General features: G+C 37.7%; 1 protein-coding gene across 1 annotated transcript; it reads right to left on the bottom strand.

Annotated features, from left to right (window-relative positions):
• Positions 1 to 13395: 13395 nt before the first annotated feature.
• Positions 13396 to 24098, bottom strand: LOC125074144 (UBX domain-containing protein 4). The gene is made up of 12 exons (XM_047685370.1): positions 23892 to 24098; positions 21558 to 21695; positions 21044 to 21169; positions 20355 to 20597; positions 19541 to 19698; positions 18565 to 18669; positions 17411 to 17506; positions 16904 to 17048; positions 16093 to 16220; positions 15785 to 15959; positions 14866 to 15157; positions 13396 to 13707 (listed from the first exon to the last, which is right to left on the bottom strand). Exons 1-11 carry the CDS (start codon positions 23971 to 23973, stop codon positions 14874 to 14876), a joined length of 1680 nt encoding a protein of 559 aa, XP_047541326.1. The 5' UTR covers positions 23974 to 24098; the 3' UTR covers positions 13396 to 13707; positions 14866 to 14873.
• Between the last annotated feature and the right edge of the window lie 267 nt (positions 24099 to 24365).

Here is a 24365-nt window from a genome sequence, read left to right as displayed (position 1 = left end):
GTAAAATAATCGTTAAACTCGTTAAAATTGAAGAAATTATGCGTCACTTCACCTTAGAATAATTTATTAATAGTAAACGCATAAATCACGTAATTTAGTTACGGTTGCTTCCGACATGTATGTATATTTATATGTCTCAATGTTTTTATTACGTTAACTGATATTATTTTATTACGGCCTTATATATGCTGTAATTCTTTTATTTAGATTAAGACGAACTGACAAATATAACTATTAGTAAATAGTTCCCATAGACTAGCGCTGTGGGAAATATTAACTGTTCCTTACAACTAAGTTCCTTGTGTTATTATACCGGCTTACTCACCTTCTAAAAAACACAACAATACTAAGACCTTTTTCAATGAGTGTAGGAAAAAAATTAAACGAACCTCAGATTTACGTATTTCATGTGATTTGCTAATATTGTGCACTACTTACAGTTCTTCATTAATATATCTTTATTTATAATACAACACTGTTACACTTAACTACTTATTTCCACATTAATTTTACATCCAAAATTCCGATAACACTTTCGTTTCGACGTCGTTTCGACGTTCAAAACGCCATTTTTTCGCTAATTTATAGTGATTAGTGAATATCATAGATTAATCAAGCTCTCGACCAATATCGCGTCAATTTGTCGGCAAATGTTGTTGATTTGGCTTTTGTCCTCTTGTGGTTGGAATAGAGTATAAGTGAAATTAAATTTTCTGTATAATGTAACAAAATAAGCAAGCTCAGTCAAATGCAAAACACAACGCAAGGTTTTTTATTACATCTAGACCATTAACTCGGATATAAGGCAATGTTGATTATTTCGATTTGATAAAAAAAAAAAATGTCTGTAAAAAAAGTATCTGTACCTAACATTAAAAAAAAAAAGAAGACGAATTAAGTGAATAATAAAATGAAATTAAAATTTACTTGACACATAACTACCACAATAGAGAATGTGAATAGTTCTGTAATTTGAAAGTCTTATCTGGAAAGTATTTTGGGTTTTGAGAAATTTTTGATTATTGATATCGACGTGCTGTTTTCAAATTAATTTTCGTGCTGACTTTTCGATGTGTCTGTTCATACATATATATTTGCAACACGTCCGCCATGTCAGAAAAAAGGCGCTAAAATCACTTATATGTCAATATCTTCCGTCCTACTCATGTTACGGTTAAATAGTTATGCAATAAATGGAAGTAGCGAAAATTACTTATGATTTACGTATTTTTTTTGTAAATTGAATAATTTTGACATACGGGCATTTTGGCTAGAAGCTTATTCCTACCCAACTAGAGGTAGCATTTATTGCGTGTTTTTCGCGTCAAATAAATAACCTTTTAAAACAAAATGATTGCAATATGAAGTAAAAATAAAGTAACAGCCTTTTATTATTATTGAGGATAAGGATTTCGTGCCCATTTCGAAAAGCTGTTCAAATGCGGGTTGATACATGAGGCAGACTTATTTATATCCAAATGCACGTTTGCTCGCGATGTTTTTATACACCGATCACGAAATGAATTATTAACACAAATTAAACGTATATGAAAATTTAGCACTTAGCCCGTGTTTGAACCCGCAAGATTATTTTTGTTCTAAGTTCTAACTTCTAAGTACTGACATCTTGACTTGATTGTAAGGCGAGTTGGGGTAAGATCGTGTGCCGTGCCGTGGACGAACATCGCAGTGGTTTCAGTGGCTAGGAATCCTACATAACCCCTTTACCCCCTTGAGGGGTGCCTTTCTGAAGGTTTTTCATTAAAAAAAATTGTATCGATCAAATTTCCGGCTGATTCGAGAACGTTTTAATTTATTTTGTTCTCCACGAGCTAAGAAACTGCTTTTAATGACTTGAGAATTCAGTCATTATAATAATATAAACAAAGATTTAATTTAATTATGTCAATTAAATTTGAGTCACACATTATATTTTTAAGAAAGGCATTAAATACCGTTATGCTAAAAATGCTATAATACTTGATGTCACTTTCTGACCTACTAATCTGTGGCGACAACAGAAAACTTTCGTTTTTTATCTATGCACGCTCCGTAACGTCACAGATAATTTAAATCAATAGACAAAATAACGTACGTTTGAGTGAACAGTTTAAAAAAAACGTCTTAGAAAATTCGAAAGTGATTTTCCTTTACAGAAATTAGAATATATACATATTCGATTTGTAAAGGACGGTTTTGAATTTTAAAATTTGTTGTCTTTGTTCGAGTTTTACAAAATGTCGGAGAAATCTAACTAAAAAATTTTTTAAAGATTTCTAGTGCTGTATGTTAATTTTTTCTATCATCTCAGCTCATTATGGACTCTTAGGAATAATATTATAGTAGTTATTGCCGACGACTTCGTTAGCGTTTAGGGGCTGGTAACAAGATGTTAGGCATAAAAATCCCACGTCCTTCCTTGCAGTTTAAATTTATTTCATACCAAATTTCTTAAATTTCAGTGGTTTGTCCGTGAGAGACAGACAGACAAACAGGGTTACTGTCGCATTTAGAAAATCACAAATTATCTGCTTTGAATGAGTCATTATATTTATATACAAATTATGAATCGAGGCTTAATGATGCAACCAGCTTTCGCCGGCGGTTTTTCCGAACCGATACGACTTGGGAACCTTCAAGAAAAGAGCGTACTTATTCCTTAAAAGCCGGCAACACACCTGCAACCCCCCTGGCGTTGCAGATGTCCATGTGGTAATCACTTTCTATGAGGTGAACCTCCTGCTCGTTTGCCTCTTATAATGTAAAAAAAGTATTGAATCCAACACCATGTTTATCGCGCACCTTTGTTTACGTTTACACATGTGCAGTCTTGCTCAGTTTAATCTCATTGATGATAGTGACCAAAATACTTCAGTATATAAAAAATAATTAAAATTTACCTAACGGTCTTTACGCAAACGGTAAGCAATTATATTAAATAACCTCTAAGTCGATACCTTTCAATAACTAACTCGTTGAACCGAAAAGGTCATTGAACTATATTTGCACCGTTACTGCAACGGATGCGAATACTTAATAACGTTACAACACAAAAGAAGTAGTCTTGTTGATTTTGAAACATATTTATTTTCAAAATAAAATTAATTTACATAATGTTTTTTTTTGAACATCGACACACAATAAGTGTGTTCATATGAAAAAAATTAAAAGAGTAACGTGAAAGTATTAAAAAAAAATTAACAAACTTAATAAATTGCAATATGTATACTATACGGGTATTTAAATAAGTTTATAGACATATTATTGGCAATAATATTACAGGCAATATCAGGATTATTCAAGATAAGTGGGCGTATATTCAAACGATTTTAAATTTGAACGATCGATAAATTCAGTAAGTTTTTAATTAAAGAAATCAATTACACAGATATAATAGAATACTCATAAATGTCATAAATGTCAAAAATTAATCACTGAATCTATTACAAAAAAATAAAGATACAAGTTTATAAGACTCAGATATTCTGACACCGAGGAGTAATACTTTAGTGTTATTGTTATCCGGTTTGAATAATGAGTGAGCTAGTGTAGCTACCAGCTACCAGGGAGCTACCAGAGATGTAACATCTTAGTTGCCAAAGTTAGTGGCGTATTGGCGATGTAAGGAGTGGTTAATATTAATATCGAATTTTAGTGCAAATTTTCTAAATTAATCGTACGAGATTGAGGCTTTCTGTTCTTTAAGATTTTACATGAAAAATGTAATGTCTCTAATAATATGGTTTGTCTTATTGGTTTTATTAATTATTAGTTATTATATAATAGTTTAAAAAAATGTATTATGTTTCTTATTTTTAATTTTTATGCTTATGTTCAATTTATATTTTTAATAATTACATTGTGTAATATGATAATGCATGGTGAGACTGTAAGTAGTAGAACGTTTGCCTTGATAATTTTGAAATTTTTTTTTTTTTTTGATTTGTTATTGTGTCTACTGTTGGTTGTTCTAATGAAAATAAAATAAAATAGCGCCAATATCTATGGGCAATGATAACACATTTTTCAGCCTAATAATATAAATATAAATTTAAAAAAAATAGGGCATAATAAGTAATTTAAAATTGTTATACATCAACAAATTCGCTTTTATCCTTAACACATTATACACGTTTCGTGCAACACTTGTATTATTAGTCGTAATCAGTGAAAGTTACGTGTAGGAAGTTTCACGCTTTACTGACTTTAAACTGTTATGATATGTTCTGTCTCGTTGGCCTAGTGGCTAGTTTATAAGGCATGTCCCAAAGTTCTGGGTTCAAGCTGGAGTGAAAAATTATTGGTTATATCTGTGAATTAATGCTTGAAGGAGTCTGGAATTTGGCAGTTATACTGCCATGTGTAGGAAAGCCGTAAAGCGAATATGGTTTTGTGACTGAATTCTCTTTCTGTATAAGTCATCTATACGTTTTCAGCGGCTCTAATTAATATCTTCTGTACTGCAGAAGAGGGCTATTCGTGCAATCTATAAGCAAGAGATTCGTTAAGAGTTGTTAGATAAGTTTTTACAGCAGGACAGCAGAAAACGTTCAAAAATATTCGATTGTAAAATTTAAAAGAATCGTTATCTTTTGTTTACATTATCAGCCTGCAAATCTCCCACAGCTGGGCTAAAGCCCCCTCTCCCTTTGAGGAGAAGGTTTGGAGTATATTCCACCACGCTGCTCCGGCACCAATGGTTTGGTGGATACACATGTGGCAGAATTTCGTTGAAATTAGACACATGCAGGTTTTCTCACGATGTTTTTTCACCGCCGACAACGAGATGAATTATAAACACAAATTAAGCACATGAAAATTCAGTGGTGCGTTACATTCTAACCACTGGGCCATCTCGGCTCGTACATTTAGCTATAACTTCTTAGTTGGTTGCACACCTTGGTAATGAGATGATCGCCTCCACGCTGTTTCAAAAAACGAAAATATATTTATTGTTATTATATGAAAACATTAATTGTAAAAAATTACGTTTAAAAAAAATCCCGCTGAGTTTTTTCGACGGAACCGTTGTCTTAACTTCTTAAGTCCGAGGTGTTAATTTCCGACCCGGTAGTAAATTTTTGTCTCAATAAGCAAGTGTAACACAATATTTAATAAAGTTTTTTGACTTTGACTTGACTTTTGATGCTTCAAATGAGTTCGCGAATGTAACGTGCCCGCGTTTGTCACTGTTAACTCACTTCAGACGAGAGTGAAATTGATATTGTTTAAAAGCAATTGTACTTTAATGCTTATATATTTTTAAATTTGCTTCTCGATTTCCTTATATATAATTAGATTCTTATTTACATAGTCAATACTGAACTCAGTACAATACGCGAAAGTTTGAACACAATTGGATGAATTGTTTAGGAACTCAAAGAGTGCAAAGAAACAATAATTTATTATTATTAATAAGAAAAATATACTTATTTTTATAACCGACGGAAGCTATTAGCGACATTAATTATAGCAATACTGTGGAATTATTGGCTTGGTGTCTGTGTACAGAAATTAATTTAAAGGAATAAGTCAATGATACACTGTATACGGAGCAATAAAAAAAAATATTTGTGTGAGAGAAAACTGCCTCATCCAGCTTTGCCACCTCTGGCCTCTGATGGTATTAATCCGCTATTGATGTAATCCATTAGTTCTAGAGCCTGTAGACAATAATAATAATCATTTAAAGTCGCAGGATCGATCCTGACCCCTTGGGCAATTATTTAAAAATTTATTTATTTATTTAAGTATTCGATTTTATAGAATATTTTCCATTATTTTTATGTGTATTACACATCCTATTAATACTAGATTTAAAAAAAAATTGTTCATATCCTACTAATAATACTAGATTTAAAACCCCTGGCTTCCGCTTGAAAATAGAACAGATAATGATACTGCCCAGTCACAACAGAAAATGGTAACCTTAAATCAATTAAATTTTTTTAAAAATAGTATCGGCACATAATCAAATAAAAATAAATTATATTTACATTTTACATTAGCAGCCTGTAAATTTTCCACTGCTGGGCTAAGGTCTCCTCTCCCTTCGAGGAGAAGGTTTGGAGCATATTCCACCTGCTCCAATTCGGGTGGAATACACATGTGGCAGAATTTTGTTGAAATTGGACACATGCAGGTTTCCTCAAGATATTTTCCTTCACCGCCGAGCACGAGATGAATTATAAACACAAATTAAGCACATGAAAATTCAGTGGTGCTTGCCTGGGTTTGAACCCGAAATCATGGGATAAGATGCAACCGTTCTAACCACTGGGCCATCTCGGCCCAGTAAATAAAAATAAATTATATCCTTCAATAAAATAAAACTTTTCGCATAGAGATACTTGCATTGAAGATCGGATTCCAACGCACGACTGTTTGAAGAACAATATTCACGAAAACTAACCACATGTTAAATCTGGTTATTTAAAAGCCAATTGATATTTCAAAAACGCTTGTAAAGTTACTATTAGTATTTAAAACGGGATATTTACCATCTTTTTTATTTTTATTAGTCTCGTGAACAAGACATTCGTAGATAATATCGAGCTCCACCAAATAAAAATAAAAAACATGGTAAATAATTTAATTTGCTTTAATGAGGGCATGTGTGGATGCGCCATTATATCTTAATCCATCATAACTCCACCGGCGTGACTCAATTCTATTTAGTTCGGTGAAAGCAAACGTCGACAAGCACTATTTCACTTTAAACAGCAAAAAAATACGGATCTATGTTAATTACTTATTTTATTTTCACTTACGAATGCCTGTAAATCTTTACAAATATCTATTTTTTTTTTAAATAGTGACTATTCGCAAGTCATGAGTTTTTGTACTCCACCTGGTGGTAAGTTTTAATGGAGTCGAAATGCGAAGACGGCGGGTACAGTACAGGAGAATTAATTGCACTAGTCGAACTCGCCATACTGGCCCGCAAGATACGGCTTCACGTCTCATTTGATGGAAATTATGATATGGAGATTATGAGAGGAGGGGAAACCGTGTGTTGGTTGAGAATTCTATTTTTGTTGGGTGCAAAGAAAAGAGTTCCGAATTTCTTCGTTAGGCGTTGGCATCGCGAGCCAGCATGCGTAGACTTGTGAAGGCAAGGGGAAGCAGGAAATAGAGAGAATAGTCCTCAGAGCACTCACCGTAATACAGTTTTATCCGTGCAGTGACGGAGTAAGAATACAATTCACTGCCCCTCTCTCTCCCATGGGTGTCGTAAGAGGCGACTAAGGGACATCTGAGCGACCATCTGCTCATCTGGTGGTAGGATGTCAATCATCCGCCTGGCTTGTTACCACCGTACGCATGGTGAAACACTCGTGAAGTGGCTGCTTGCAGCCGCGTTTCGAGATCAGTCGGCGTACAGCCAGTGCCCGAGCGCGCATTGCCGCGATAAGTGTTGGTCCGGTGGATGTTGCTGTTGAACCAATGCTGGAGGAAAGTGTATTGACCCGCCGGTCAGGGAGACCCGTAGAAACGGTTGTTCCGCTGGCCGCCCGTGGCAGAGTACAGGGGCCCAAGCGTTCCTAACCAGCTCGCGAGGCTGCCCCACCAGGCCACGCATAATCCCGGTGTGGACCGTCGTGCCGGTTGGTGACCGGACGGTGGGGTCCCGGCGGCCACTACCGGGAGGGTTCGGGGGCCCTTCCGCCCGGCGGGTCAGTTTATTTTCTCTTCTGGCAACTTATTGGGGAAACACAGCTCCACACTTTGACCGTCCTTATCGTGGCAACGCATCGCTCGCTTCACGTCTCTTCCTCTTTTTTCCCCCTATCCATGACAGTGCATAAAAGAAATGACGGTCGTACAGCGGTGCACACCCCCACCATTCCCACGCTGTTTGAGGTTGAGTTCGTTAACATCCGTGGACTCCACGCTAACCTCAATGCTGTCCACCACCATCTCGAGACAGCACGGCCAGCAATGTTGTTTCTGACGGAGACTCAAATACTCCGTCCTGTCGATACCAGCTACCTTAATTATCCCGGCTACATGCTTGAAGAATCCTTCAAAGCGAAAGCCGGAGTATGCTTGTTCGTCAGGACGGATGTTTGTTGTCACCGTCTGCGCTGCTTGGAGGACCCTTCCTTCTCCCTGTTGGTGGTACGTGTGGACTTGGTTCGTCAGAGTCGGGTCTACGTGTGACTCTACAGATCCCACAATGGTGACTTGGAGACAAGCCGACTATTTGACCATCTTAGTCGGGTGGCAGATGCTGCGCAAGAGCAGTTTCCTAACGCGGAACTGGTGTTTTTGGGGGACTTTAACGCTCACCATGAATCATGGTTGAAGTCCTCCAAAACTGACCATGCGGGAAGGACTGCCCATGCTTTCGCTCTCACGCAAGACTTGACCCAGTTGGTTGATCAGCCCACCAGGATCCCAGACATTGACGGGCAAGCGCCTTCCCTACTGGACCTTCTGCTGACTAGCCACCCGGTGGAATATCAGGTTGAGGTTCGGGCTCCACTTGGTTCTTCGGATCACTGCCTGATATCTACCAAAGTGCCACAGGCCAAGCTGCCGCCACCAACGGTAAGCAAACGTCGCATTTGGCACTATAAGTCGGCAGATTGGGACGGTTTGCGCGATTACTATGCGTCAGTCCCTTGGAAGGAGCGTTGTTTCAGTGAGAATGACCCGACAGCTAGCGCCGCTGCTATTGCTGGTGAGATCCTGTTGGGGATGGAATACTACATTCCTAACTCAGACCTCGCCAGTAAGGGTACGCGTAACCGTTGGTTCACTCGCGAATGTGCCGATGCTGTGTCTTCTAAGCAGGCGGCATATCGCGCGTGGATCAATGGCTGCGTTAGTGGGGCATCTAACATCGACTCACTGAAAGCAACCTACAATAAAACTTCCAAGTCTTGTAGGAAGGCATACACAAGAGCGGATGCACAGCGCATTGCGCGGTTTGGCCATGACCTTATTTCACATCCTAGAGGCTCCCGTAGCTTCTGGCGTCTGACCAAATCTGTGCAAAGCAATTTCTGTCAACCTTCGCTGCCACCGCTCAGGTATCCGGACGGATCGCTAGCTCACAGTCCGCAGGAGAAAGCTGATCTTCTGGCAAAACTCTTTGCGGATAATTCCGTAATCAATGATTGTAGTGCGCTGCCACCAACAATTCCTTCATGTGGCTACACGATGCCTGACATCAAAATCAGGCAACGTGATGTACGTGCAGAGCTACAATCACTTGATGTGCGGAAAGCTAGCGGTCCCGATGGAATACCAGCCATAGTGCTGATGAAGTGTGCAGCGGAGCTGTCTCCTGTGTTAACACGCCTGTTCCAGCTGTCTCTTTCTACAGGATGTGTGCCGGATTCTTGGAGAGAAGCTAATGTGCAAGCGGTTCCCAAAAAAGGGGATCGATCTGACCCGGCAAATTATCGGCCAATAGCTATCACCTCAGTTCTTTGTAAGGTGATGGAACGGATCTTAAACAACCAACTGATCCATTACCTAGAAGATCACTGTCTAATTAATGATCGTCAGTACGGATTTCGACCAAAACGGTCCACAGGTGATCTTCTAGCGTACGTAACACACCTCTGGGGTGAAGCTATCGATAAGCGTGGAGAGTCGTTGGCCGTCAGCCTCGATATCTCCAAGGCTTTCGACAGAGTCTGGCACAGAAGTCTTCTCTCCAAGCTGCCGGCATACGGTCTGCCGGTTCAGCTCTGCACCTGGATTGCTAGCTTCCTACACAAGCGCAGCCTTCGCGTTCTAGTTGATGGTTGCGCTTCAAAATCCCATGTAGTGAATGCTGGAGTCCCCCAGGGGTCTGTGATATCCCCCACGCTCTTTCTTCTGCATATCAATGATATGCTCTCTCTCGGGAACATACATTGCTATGCAGATGACAGTACAGTGCACGGGGGATACCACGGACGCGCAGCGGCTGGACGGGCGGAAACTGAGGAGAGACGGAGGGATCTTGTTGTTGAGCTCGATAGGACGTTAGGACTCATCGCCAAATGGGGCTCTGACAATCTTGTTGAGTTTAACGCCAAGAAAACACAGGTGTGCGCTCTCACAGCGAAAAAGTCACCATTTTCCCCTCCTCCTTCCCTCTGTGGCACCACGCTGGAGATACATAGCAAAGTCGCCATACTGGGAATCGACGTTCGGTGCGACCTCAATCCAAAGGATCACATCGAGGCTGTTATAAAAACAGCCTCACGTAAACTCGGAGTCCTGAACAAGGTGCGGCGTTTTTTCACGCCTGCTCAACTGCTCCTGCTGTATAAAACACAGGTACGGTCCTGCGTTGAATATTGCTCGCACCTCTGGGATGGCTCCGCTAAGTACCTACTGGAGGCCTTGGATCGGTTGCAGCGACGTGCGGTTCGCATTATTGGCGATGTAAAGGTCACCAACACCCTCGAGCCTTTACAATTGCGTCGAGAGATAGCGGCACTCAGCGCTTTCTATCGAATGTGTCACGGCGAGTGCTCAGAGGAACTATTCTCCCTTATTCCTGCTTCCCCTTTCCTTCACAAGTCCACGCGTGCTGGTTCTCGATGTCACCGCCTAACTGTGACATCAATTCCATCGCGTACAAAGAAATTTGGCAACTCTTTTCTTTGTCGCACTTCCAAAACATGGAATTCTTTACCAGCGCACGTATTCCCCTCCTCTTATGACCTGGGTTCCTTCAAGCGAGGCGTGAAGAGGCATCTAGCGGGCCGGCAAGGCGGGGGCGGCTAGAGCAGATCACCTTTCCCAACTGCACTAGCCGTCGTCGCGTTTGGACTCTACTACCACTTACCATCAGGTGGAGCAGAGTCATTTGCCCTCCCGGGCAATAAAAAAAAAAAAAAGTCGATAGACAACGCCCAGCACTATCTCTCGACTATCTCTCGACGCAAACCTAAAGGTTCGAGGGTGTTTATGACCTTTACATTTTGCATACACCTTAAGGAGAGTTTAAGAAGCTGATGGAATCTTACAAGCTTTTTATTCAGTTCACACTACTATACAGCAGGGATAGGATAGGGAGTAATGTGATGGTTTGGGGGTGTTATGGAAACAATAAACCCGGAAATCTTGTGAGGATAACCGGAAAACTGAACAAATTCGAAAAATCTTCAGGGCTTTAGTCATACTCTGTGGTCTGAATCTCATTGGTCCTGAATTCACATTTCAACAAGATAATGACGCCAAACGTTCGTCTAAGCTGTGCCTGAACTTTTAGAAGAAAAATTATGCAATGTCCATCGCAGTCACCTGATCTTTCGCCAATAGAACTCGTTTGGGATGAACTCGACAGGAGGGTGAAGAATCGTTCACCCACGAGCTGATTGAATGAGCAATTAATAAAAAGGGAATGGAACAAGACGAAAATTATTTTAAGAAATTAATTAATAGATTGCCTAAATATCGGCAGAAATCATAAAGCAAAGGACACTTCGACGAAGCTAATTTTGATTCAATACTATTGTATATGTATGTAATATATTCTGCCTGGAAGTCAACAAGTATCAACTCCACACTCTTTTATCATCTATATAATCTTGTATCGAATAATATGCCAACTTTACCAATGTATTTTATACAAATGATTTGAATTTATGAAACGGCAAAGGTAAAAATGTCTGCGGAATTTTATTATAGAAACGGATACCTTGCCCCAAGAATGATTTATTGACTTTGCGGAGTCGGAAGCTTATCCTTACTTCTGGTGCACATACAATTATTATCACTGATTTTATCAAAGTGATCAATTTCTTATTATCATTCACAGTATATGTTATTGTCTGTTTTATCCAAGTTACTTTTTGTTTTATTTCAATAAAAGTAATTGAAGATGGCTTGATTTTGTTTTATCTGATTTTACCTCCCTGCTTCGAATCTTTTATAATATTTTACGCGTTTCAGATACGGTTACGGATACGAAATTATTTCGGATTATCCGATTGTTTTAGATAGTTTTGGTTAAGGATATTAGATCATTTAGATATTGTCAAATAAAATATTACAAGTTATTAATTTGAGTTTATTTGTAAACTATACAGTTTAAGAGAATTGTGACACTATAACTTTTCATACAAAAATCGATAACGTTTTTAATCTTACTTAGTCTAACTACCATTATGTCTGGAAGTGTTGTGGATATAATGAAAAACTAAATCTATGACTTCAAAATTTTCTCAAACTAAACTGAATGACCAATATGGAAAAACGTAAAAACCCAGATAAATTCTACTAAATTCAATGAGACCAAAATTGTCTCAGTTCAGGTGAAAACTTTATCACTCGAAATAATATATCAAAAAGGAAAAATAGTTCTTCTGCTAGAGTTGCATTTGTTTTTACACATACATATGCCGACAGCATATTCGAAATGATGTACCTACTCCACGTATCAGCACTTCACAATACTCTTAAGAGCTCTTAAGCCGTTATCACGAGACTTTTTGTTTTGTATTTAACTCACATGACTGTATTTTTAGATGTTGAAAAAGAGTAACTACTGAGTTTCTTGCTGGTTCTTCTCGAATCTACATTCCGAACCGGTGGTAGCTTCACTTAATATTTATTTTGTAAATGACGATTCAAAAGTCTACCTGTAATAAAGTATATTTTGATTTGATTTCATTTGATTTAAAGGGATTGTGAGCCAAACATTTATCAGTTATTTAAACAATAAATACTGTACAAAAGTTTTGTCTATTTTTAAACGAATCTGTTGAAAAAATCCTTAAATGCAATGAGGATTGATATTTGCCAAAGTTTTTGTTAAATAATTATGATGAAAAATATGTTGTTTGCTTAAAAAAAAATCCACATATCAGTGTAAATTAAATTACCCATAAAAATAGCCATAATAAAAATGTAAATGATTTCAGCAAACACTACATCAAAGAGCAGATTGCCTTCTTTAGGTGCGGAACTAAAATGATGACATTAGAACTATTAGTGTTCCAATGGAAGTAGGAAAAAAGATAAACAAATCTTATGATTTGCTAATGGCGATGCTACACTAAAACAGCCATTGTTTATATATAAATCATATAACGTATGTGTGTACGTAACATTATTTTCAACGATTTGAATAGGCAATCTCTCAATAGTAACTTATGGTAAAAAACCCACCAGGTAAGTTTAAAAATGTTAGGTATGTTTTCAAATAAGGTGTGTACTTATAACTAATTTAAGGATGGGGGGAAATAAGGTTAATTAAAATGAAACCAACTCCGTACGAATTACTATATTTTTCCATAAATACGTCAAAATTAAAACCTAAACTATTAAACCTGGAGCGAACAAAATACTTAAATAAATGCTGTAATTTCACATAAATCAATTAAAATATATATATATTATAACAACAAAGACTTATAAAATATACAATTGCCTGTAAAAAAAATTCAGATAGGAAATAAACTATTTATTGCCATAACAAGCGTTTTTATAACAACCTTTTTTTTTTTTAAATACTATATAGATAAAAAAAATATGATCAAAAATTCAAGTCGATAAATTATTGTTTATATAGAAGGCAACATTAATTTAGTCTTTCTATATATATTTTAATTACAGAGATTATATTATATTTATTAATTAATTTTACAGCATATATTTTTAATTGTCTAGCGATATTTAACGAACATATGTGATTATCTATCTTTTTTTTTTTATTGGTACATTAAATCATTTTTAATGGCAGCACTGGATTACCTGAAAAAAGTAATATTTGTCATTTATTTGATGAATATCAATCCTTGTAGGGGGAAGGGGGGAGGCGGTCGTAGGATCGGGTAGTATAGTTTTTGTTGTGAGGCAAATGAATCAACCGATGGTAATTACCATCACCATGATGGTCACCATCGCTCATAGATATTAAAAGCTGAATTTAAGTATATCATTTGAATTAATGAAGTATTTAAAATTGGTCGTCGCCCGCGGTTTTACTCGCGTTTTAGTGTTAGATTAATATGGCAACACATCATCATCCTCCTGCCCTTATCCCAATTTTACTTGGGGTCGGCGCAGCATGTCTTCTTCTTCCATACTTCTCTATCAGACGTCATCTCACAAGTAACATTCTTTCTAACCATATCGTCTTTCACACAATCCATCCATCGTTTCTTGGGTCGTCCCCTACCTCTATATCCATCCACATCCATACTCAAAACCTTTCTCACAACATGGTCCTCATTCCTCCGCATAACATGCCCATACCAAGACAGCCGGTTTCCAGATAGCTTCTCGGTTACCGGTGCCACTTTTAAACCTTAGCAGCATGGATAGTTAATATGGTAACACAAATTATATTAATGTTGTTGGTACTATTGTTTAATTATTTTTTTTTGTTATGTTACGGTTGGCTACAATTGTTCTTCCTCTCTCCATGTTTTTAAAAATGTGCGTTGTGTCTGGTTAATTTTTTTTGTATGGCATTGGTCGGCGTACGAGCATTTAGGCCACCTGATGGTAAGTGGTCACCATCGCCCATAGACGAAGGCGCTGTAAGAAATATTAACCATTCCTTACATCACCTATGTGCCACCAACCTTGGGAACTAAGATGTTATGCTCCCTGTGCATGTTATTACACTGGCTCACTCACCCTTCTAACCGGAACACAACAATACAGAGTACTGTTATTTGGCGGTAGTATATCTGATGACTGGGTGGTACCTACCCAGACGGGCTTGCACAAAGCCCTACCACAAAGACATTTCATTCGTTACATTATCATTCAGGGATCAATCGTTCGGTGTTGAGCATAAAAAAGCCATATTTGTGCCTTTTTTTGAGACAAACTTGTTAAATACCAAATTTCTTCAAATTCGGTTCAGTAGTGAAAGCGTAACAGACCGACAGAGATACTTACCATTAATATTACATTTGCTGCGTCGAGTTACCGTTCCAGGTGTTATTTTCATCATCACCAGACCTGTCGCCTGTTAGCCTGTGGATGTTGCCCCTTCGCCTCAAGCCCGGGAGGGCGGACGGATTGGTTGGACTGGTAGGATTAGGGGGCGTGGTCGGGCTCGTGGGCCTGTTAGGACTAGTGGGCTCCGTGGGATTGGTAGGGGGTGCGGCGAAGAAGCGGCTGTGGACCCAGTTGTATATCTGGTAAGTGGGGTCGATGACCAGCGATGTGAAAATCTGGGTGATGAATGCTAGAACAAATCGTTATCTTTAAGACTTTGGGTATTTCGGAAGTACAAACGTGTATTGTTATATTTTTTTTCTATAATAATTTAATCATAATTCATTTGTATATTATATATTGATTAAATAACAGCTACGTGCATATTGAGTAGAGAGTCGTGAGTTAGTATTGAGTGTAGCGCACGAGGCGTCGATTTTAGTGTCATGTAGAATATAATCACTGCATAATTTTGATATTAATGTAATAATTTTTTAATGGATAAGTATGTATGTATGTGCGTCGTGTATTGTCGCCGGTGTACGTAGTGCATTGTCGTGGGTGCGCGTAGTGTATTGTCGTGGGTGCGCGTAGTGTATTGTCGTCGGTGTACGTAGTGCATTGTCGTGGGTGCGCGTAGTGAATTGTCGTGGGTGCGCATAGTGTATTGTCGTGGGTGCGCGTAGTGTATTGTCGTGGGTGCGCGTAGTGTATTGTCGTGGGTGCGCGTAGTGTATTGTCGTCGGTGTACTTAGTGCATTGTCGTGGGTGCGCGTAGTGTATTGTCGTCGGTGTACGTAGTGTATTGTCGTCGGTGTACGTAGTGTATTGTCGTCGGTGCGCGTAGTGTGGTGTCAGCATGCAGTCGGCGGCTCACCGAGCAGCGCGGCGAGCGGGCGCGGCGGCGGCGCGGGCGCGAGCGCGGCGGCCCCGCGCGGCAGCACGAGCAGCGCGGCGGAGGGCGCGAGCTGCAGCGCGCGCAGGCTGGCGTCGCCCGCCGTCAGCTCGCGCCGCGGGAACGCCGTCCATAGCGAGAACGACGACGCCGACAGCTGTGATACGTCCGGTATTTTAAGACATATATTTATTATTAAAAGTAATATACATTATCGATTTTAAGATCCGGCTGCACTGAGAAAATAAATAAACGACACGGCCGGTGTCCCGGTGGGCGAGCGAACTCACGTGCAGGTTGTCGGCCACGTAGCGCGTCAGGTCGGCGAGCGTGTCGGAGGCGTCGAAGTGCGCCGTGTGCGCGCCGCCGTCCGGCAGCTTGAACTGCACGCGGGCGCGCCCCGACGTGTCGCCCACCGCTGGGAACGATTATAATTTTAGGGGAATGGCACACACTGTCATACAATGTATTGTTCACCGTTCACGTTAGTAACTTGACATTTCTAGATCTGTGAAAGTATGCAGGGAAGATATCATAATATAATTCAAAAAAATTACAAATTTGTGTAACTAATAAAAAAAAAGCGATTAAACGTAAACAAAATTGTAAATAAATGATCTTATGTATCGATATGCAACTCGAATTTGGGATTGTAAGTCAGAGATGGGATGACCTAGTTAAATCTGTGCGACTAGGTGCACCCATTTTTCGTTTCTACCTATAATGCCTAATCTCGGTTACTTATTGGCTATGATTCGCTTCCTTTGTCCTTAAATCCAAACTATGACTCCATTCTGCTGTGAAACTATCGATAGTTAAGATGGTATCGATAGTATCGATAGTCTATCAATAGAACTGTCACGTGTCAATAGTATCGATAGCTGCCCATGGGCAATACATGATGAGCAATATAATGATAGTATTGCAAAAAAGATCACTTTTAACCTAAACTATCGATAGTCCATAACTATCGATAGTACCAATAGTATCGCTGCTACCAATAGTACTGCTCACGGAGAGATATCGATACTATCGATAGTACTACCGATATTCTAAATAATTATCCGAAAACTAAATGATGGGTGCTAGGTGACATCGGACCGGTGCGGCTGGCGGGCGGCGCGGGCGGCGCGGGCGGCGGCGGCGGCTGCTCGCGCGCTCTCCGCTCGGCGCGGTCTTGCGCTATTTGCTCCAGGATTCGTTGCCTCGCCAAATTATTTTCCATTTTCTCACGTTTTCTCTCTTCCTGAAATACAAAACGTGGATACATTATATACGTAGTGGGGTTGATCTATCCTGGGGTCTAAAACTAGCTTATGAAATTTGTTCCATTATAATCAGGATATATATATATATATATATTTATAATATAGAAAGGCCGACGGGCAAATGGGCCACCTGATGCTAACTAGTCACCACCGTCCAAAGACAATGACGCTGTAAGAGATATTAACCAGTCCTTACATCGCCACCAACCTTAGAAACTAAGATGTTATGCCTGTAAATTACACTGGCTCACTCAAACACCACCACAACAATACTGACTACTACTTACCCAGGTACCCAGACCCGCCTGCCACCATGTACACTAAACATTCCTTATTATACCTGAATCTGTTTCAACTCCTGCTCCGCTTGCCACCTCTTCAATTCAGCAACTCCTTGTCCCGTTGTCCTTCTTTCTAATTCTTTCTCTTTCTCCAACTGCATTATAAATTAAAAAATATATATATAAAAATGCATACAGCCACTATTAATATTAGATAAACTTGTTTATATTGTGATATAAGCAGTTAAGTTGTGAACTCTCATTAGAATCTCTTTTGTGCGAATCTTGTGCGGAGAGTTCTTTATTTGTGATATAGGTAAGCGGTGGAGATGGTCCAGTGGTTAGAACGCGTGCATCTCAATCGATGATTTCGGATTCAAGCCCAGGCAGGCACCACTGAAATTTCATGTGCTTAATTTGTGTTTATAATTCATTTCGTGCTCGGCGGTGAAGGAAAACATCGTGAGGAAACCTGCATGTGTCTAATTTCAACGAAATTCTGCCACATGTGTATTCCGCCAACCCGCATTGGAGCAGCGTGGTGGAATATGCTCTTAAACCTTCTCCTCAAAGGGAGAGGAGGCTTTAGCCCAGCAGTGGGAAATTTATTATGTTAAGTGGTCACCACCGCCGATAGACAATGTTGTTATATGAAATAATAACCATTCCTTACACAGCCAATGCCCCACCAACCTCGGGAACTAAGATGCTATATCCCTTGCGCCTGTAGTTACCCTGGTTCATCACCCTTCAAACCGGAACACAACAATACTGAATACTGTTGTTTAGCGGTAATATTTCATGAGTTAACCTAGCACAGAGCCCAACCACCAAGGAGAGTTTAGAAGCAGTACCAACTATACACTCTCCCCGAGGAATAGTAGAGTGCAACACAATTCCTAAGCTTCGGGTTGCTATTAAATATTTTATATTAGATAAAAAGGGGTCGAGTTAGCATTCATTGATTACCAACATAAATAAAAAGTATTTCATTAAATAAATTATCTTTGTAAAATTTAGTTATTAGAAAAAAGTAACTACTGATTTCCTTGCCGGTTCTTCTTGTTGGAATCTACCTTCCGGACAGTTGGCACCATTATATCAAATAAAATCTTCTAAAATGACAATTTGAAAGAGTATTTAAGAGCCTACTCGAGTAAAGATAATATAAATGAGAATTATTCAAGGAAATCTTGTCAGAGATATCACTTGCCTCCTTTTCTTTATCAGCCTTCTCCCTCTTCCTAATTTCTATCAAGTCCTTAACCTTTTCCATCTTCTCTAGTACGCTGGTAACGATTTCAGCTGGTGCTGGTTCCTGAAATATATTATATGAATTTCATTAAAGAATTATTATTTTTTATTAAATACAAACTCAAACTGAAATTCCTTGTGTAATATGGAAGCATTACACTTACTTATTGATAGTCAAATTAAACACTACCACCGGTTCGGAAAAGGATACACCCTGATCTGAGAAGAACCGGCGAAAGAAACTCAGCGGGTCTTTTTCTTATATTGATACAAAAATCAACATGCTCTAATCATTTAGACTAAGCACAGTTCCAATATTAATAATTTAAAAATAAATATTGATTCTAATAAATGGAGTGTTTTTTTTGGTAATGAAAAAAAAATTACTAAACCAAAATAACATAAAAAATTGACGAGACATCATCGGTCGAGAGCTTGAATAATCTATGATATTCACTATGATTTGAGGACAAAATACCGTTTTGAACGTCGACGAAGCTGTTATCGAAACTTTGGAAGTAAGTAGTTACGTGGTTATAGCGTTTTATTAAAAATTAAGAACTGTTTGTAGTGTACAATGTAGCTGAGATCTGTAGCATACGGCCTTGTGATATTTTCCTCAGGACAATATACATTTTTATTTTATGTAATAGGCGTACGGACAAATGGCCCACCTGATGTTAAGTGGTCACCACCGCCCATAGCCATTAGCACTGTTTGATATATTAACCACTCCTCACATCGCTAATACGCCACAAACCTTGGGAACTAAGATGTTATGTACATTGTGTCTGTAGTTACACTGGCTCACTCACCCTTCAAATCAGAACACAATAAAACTAAGTATTGTAATGGCAAAATATTTGACGAGTGGGTGGTACCTACCCAGACAGAAGTATAACCACAAATACTACTGTAATACAAGCATCACATACCTCATTCGCTGGCAGACTGCTGCTGCTGGGTCCAGCCTGGTCGGTCTTAGGACGTCTGATGCAGACATCTCCCTCGCAGACCACTTCGTACTCCACACCAGACTTGGTCGCTTCGTTGTGCTCTGTCTTCGCTATCTTCGCTGCTGGGCCAGATATTTCTGAAAGATAGTGCTTAGGCTATAAGCTCTAGTTCTAGCTCTTGGTCTGGCGAAGTTCACTCGGCTCACATGCTTGACCGAGGAAAATAAGGATTGATAATACTCTATTCCAACCAAGTGGAGAAAAGCCAAATAAACAACATTTGACAGCGAATTGACGCGAGATCAATGGTCGAGAGCTTGATTCATCTTGACAATGGATTTGCGAAAAAATGGCATTTCGAACGACTTTAAATTTAAGTGGAAATAAATAGTTAAGTTCAATAGTATTGTGTTAAAAATAAACATATATTAATAATAAACTCTTAGTAGTGCACAATATAGCTGAGTCATTAGCAAATCGCATGAAATATGTAAATTTAAGGGTTGTTTATCTTTTTTCCTACTTTCATTGGAATTAGCTATATATGTATATAACATTGGTTAGTTGAGGCTTCGCGTTTTAAGGATTATTCGTAAGGTATAAAAAGTAGCATATATCCTTCCTCGGAGTTCAAGTTTGCTTCACTCCAAATTACATCAAATTCGGCTCAGTGGTTTGACCGTGAAACAGCAACAGACAGACAGACACAATTATTTTCGCATTTATAATACATATAATTTATGTATCAAATAATAAAACTCCTTGAAGACCTTTATACAAAACAAATAATTACCCGGTTCGTTATTCGAAGGGGCGGTTTTGAGTGATTCTGGATTCTTTGGTATCACATTTTGACCACTCAGTGAAGCCTCTGGACTAGTTTTAGGTACATCTGAATCAGTATTAACTGGTTCTGGGTTCGGTGAAGCTTGAGCTTTGGTGACACTCGCTTCAGACTGCAGGAAGTTCGCTGTCTGATCTTTGATATCACTCGTTGATGTTGACGGTTGAACTGGAGAACTTGTCTGATCCTTCCCTGGAAATGATAATAAAAATATAAGTTTATACTTTATTTTATCGCTACAAAGCAATCTCTTCTAGGCAACAAATAGAAGATCAGCATTGGTCAACTGGTGCCTTAGTTTTGTAAAAACAATTAGGTGTTAAAGACAATTAGTTGTTTGTGGAGATCCATTTGGGGGCTAGCGCTGATTGGGTTCTCAGGACCCTGATCCACACTCAAGGCAAAGGAAGCCTGTAGAGGTAAGCCATCAGGGCCTTATAGTTTTATAGGTAGGAGAATCTGTGACAACGTGTACCGCTTGTTTTTGTGGGTATATTAATAATAATCAGTTATCAGCCAGGAGGATATAATCATATATAGCCAAATGATAAAACTATTACTACTATTTGTGTGTTCCTGTTTAATGGTATGTTGGTTTATAGGTCTGATAGAAATTGTGTGTGTGTGTGATCACTTACTGTGTTCTTGTAGAATACGATCAATTCTAGTTGCTAAATTCTGCGGTTCAATTCCAGCACACACAACTTCTAATGGGGTACCATTCCTTCCGATGAAGAATAGTGATGGAACCGGTACAAACTGGTCTGATATGGAGTTAAGGATATCAATTATGAAACCCTCATCAATTATTTGATGGTAGAGTTATGATATTGTTATCAAGGAGGAAGAATTTTAGTTAATCTATCTCATATTGATGATATCGTGAATGAAAATGATTGTCCCAAGGATAATTTTTACGGCTAAAATTCTGATAGATCTTGTAGTGATCACGTGCGCAAATACTTTCATAGCTCCAATGGATAACATGATTGAAAAAGCCTATTCAGGCTCAAAACTTTAAATATTTTTTGAGGCCTGATTCCGAGATTTAAGGCCTGATTTAAGTTGGTCCGAGATTTGAACCCAGAGTCCGCATCAACAACCTCCTTTTACACCAGCCGTTCGATCAACGAGGACATTTATAAAGGATACAAATTTGAGCGAAGAATGTGTAGTTCTCCGATCCGCTTTTAAGTTTCACAGCGAGGAAATTATTTGGGTCACCGAGGCGTTTTAAAACTACACTGTCATCTATCGTCGAGGCCAGCTCCTTGGAGAGATCATTGTCACCTGAAAAACATATATCTGGGTATTAATTTACATTTATTAAAATTAATTAGGGCGAGTTAATGACGGCATTGTTTAAAAACCATTATTTTTCAATGCTATAATACGCTAATCACATTTGATAAAGATCTACACTAATATTATAGACGCGAAAGTAACTCTGTTTGTTACCTCTTCACGCTTACACAGCTGAACCGATTTAGATGAAATTTCATATAGAGTAGTTTGAATAACCTGGAAGGACATAGGCTACCTTTACAATTCACCACTCGAGAGGTAAAATTGGGGATGGCAGTTTTATAAATTTCGCAACAGAAAGCCGCAGGTTCAGTTAGCTTTTTGAACACAAATCAAGCAAAAATCCCTTAATATATTGATATTTTTGGCAAAACGTTATCATTCAATTTGAAATGGCCAGGTCTGCCAGTTACTCATTAAAATCTAGATTTAGCCTGCTATTGTAGTGTGTTGCTATATTAAATTTTAAACTAGTGATGCCTCTAAAGAGGTTTCACTTAAATTAAAGCACTATGAAAATGAAATACGAAACAAAAACTATGAAAATCTATCAAACCCAGATAGATTTTCAGTTTTGGCACTAAGCCCAAATTTATTCTGAATATGAATCACGATATAAACTAATTAATAGCTTGACTGCAGCGTCATCTAGTGTGTAACGGATCTTTGCATCGCTGCAAACCTATTAAAATAAAAACAAATACATAATGTAAATATGACTTCAATCAGTCAAGTTGTGTTAACCAACAATTGTATATATAGTTTAAAAATTATAACTGCTGTTAGATTATTATAAATCAAAGCGAATTTAAGTTAAATTATAAAAACTCCAACGTAACGGACTAATTAAATACTATCGAAATATTATATATATCATTGTAATTTGACTCAAAGTTCACAATCTTTCTACAGGTTACAATCTCGCAAAATTATAATCTAAAGGCATTTACAATTTTACAGTTTTTTTTTCACTAAAAAACTACCTTAAGTTTCTTGCGAGTTCTTCTTGGTAGAATCTATTTTACAAAATGGTGATAGCTTTACATTGATTTGACACAAACATGATTATTTAAATGTGCTTTTATGAGCCCATTTTAATAAAGAATATTTTCATTCATTGATATAATATGGGCTGAGATCACATGAACAGACATGTCTAAAAGCTTTTCTCATGTCATGTCCTGGTAATTAGATAAAGTGCAAGAGAAAGGATTTTCCGGAGTGATAATTACTCAAATAAATCTTATTGCACAGAGAACCAATTAGACAATAATAAGTATAATAGTAATTAATAAACTTATAGGACAAATGAAAGTGTTCTATTCTTATCGGCAAACAGGATGATATCTGGATAAGACGCTTGCTATCAAAAGTATTTAGAAATTTTAACTTTGAACTTTATCAATGTTGCAACGTTTATTTTTGATTTAATTGTTTAATAATATTTTATGCAATTGTTTTTAGGTATCTAAATTTTACAATTTACATGGGCTTATGAACCCATCTAGGAATTATATTGATGTTACTTATTGAAACTTCGTTTACAGCTACTTTATGGGCTTAAATTTGCAGGTAGGCAGGCAGGATATAGTATATTGTTATACAGTCTTTAACAATAAATGGACTTTCTAACACTAAATGGTAATTTGCAAGTCCAACTAGAGATTATAATATTAGCATATTAAAATAAGCAAATACTAAATATAACTCCTCTTTTGTTGTATTTATATATGTATATATATATATATACCAAATATTACAAAATCAGTTAAAGATTTACAAGGTGTAACTATTGAAGAGTAAACAAGAATTTTAAATGAATTCGAATAGTGAGCATATATATTTCTTCAATAAAATTACAAATTAAGTAAACAGGAAATTTTTAATTTAATAGAGATAATGTTGGTTAAATATTATATACAGGAAATATTTTTGTAAATAATTTCTTTAATAAATTCTAAGACTTTTAAGCACTTATGGGATATGGATATTCTACAAGATTAATATAATTTGTATAAAACTAAACAAATAATGACGATATTCTTATAAGCCATCTTTCTTATGACGAATTGCACTATTGCACTCCTCTTTATTATTAGGTTTAATTTTATGATGCCTTGTTTAAAATATTTAAATTAAGCGAAACCAAAATTAAGTAATTACTTGCTAAATGTACGTTACCTTCTACAAAAACCACGAAAATAGCATTTTTCTGTTTCGAAAGTGTGACCGCCTCGGCCATACTTCCGCCGTACCAATGCATTTTGGATATCCCTATTCCACTTTTTCAGGTCCAATTTAAACTGTACGCACTCAGTTTGCTATTTTTTTGGTAATTTTTCGATTGCTCACCGCTACAAAAATATTAGCATGACATGACACAACGAATTTTGACAAATTGATAGAACTGACGTGTTTATTTTTAAAATTGTCTTATCAAATGATCATGAATGTGATCAGTGATCAAATATTTGTATATCTTAAAATAAAATATTTGATACTAACATTTTCCTTGGTGAATAGTTATTTGATATATTGTGATTCTATATTTTTAGTGGACCAAAATTTTATTAAATTGTTTTTTTTTTTTAATAAAATTGTCTATGACATTTCCATGTGACCTTGAAACAATCCTATTACGCAATAGATGGCTCT

This window comes from Vanessa atalanta, chromosome 27 (genome assembly GCF_905147765.1).
Source record: "Vanessa atalanta chromosome 27, ilVanAtal1.2, whole genome shotgun sequence".
Lineage (NCBI taxonomy): Eukaryota > Metazoa > Arthropoda > Insecta > Lepidoptera > Nymphalidae > Vanessa > Vanessa atalanta.
This window is presented reverse-complemented; position numbering and strand designations above follow the sequence as displayed.

Bases quoted from the DNA above. Each gene is read 5' to 3' on its own strand.
- LOC125074144 (XM_047685370.1), bottom strand. From the start codon at position 23,973: ATGCATTGGTACGGCGGAAGTATGGCCGAGGCGGTCACACTTTCGAAA. The intron at 19,699-20,354 runs GTAATTATTTGT...ACTATCTTTCAG, and splicing joins CCCTTCGAATAACGAACCGG to AAATATCTGGCCCAGCAGCG. The intron at 17,507-18,564 runs GCAAGTGATATC...TTTATAATGCAG, and splicing joins AGGCTGATAAAGAAAAGGAG to TTGGAGAAAGAGAAAGAATT.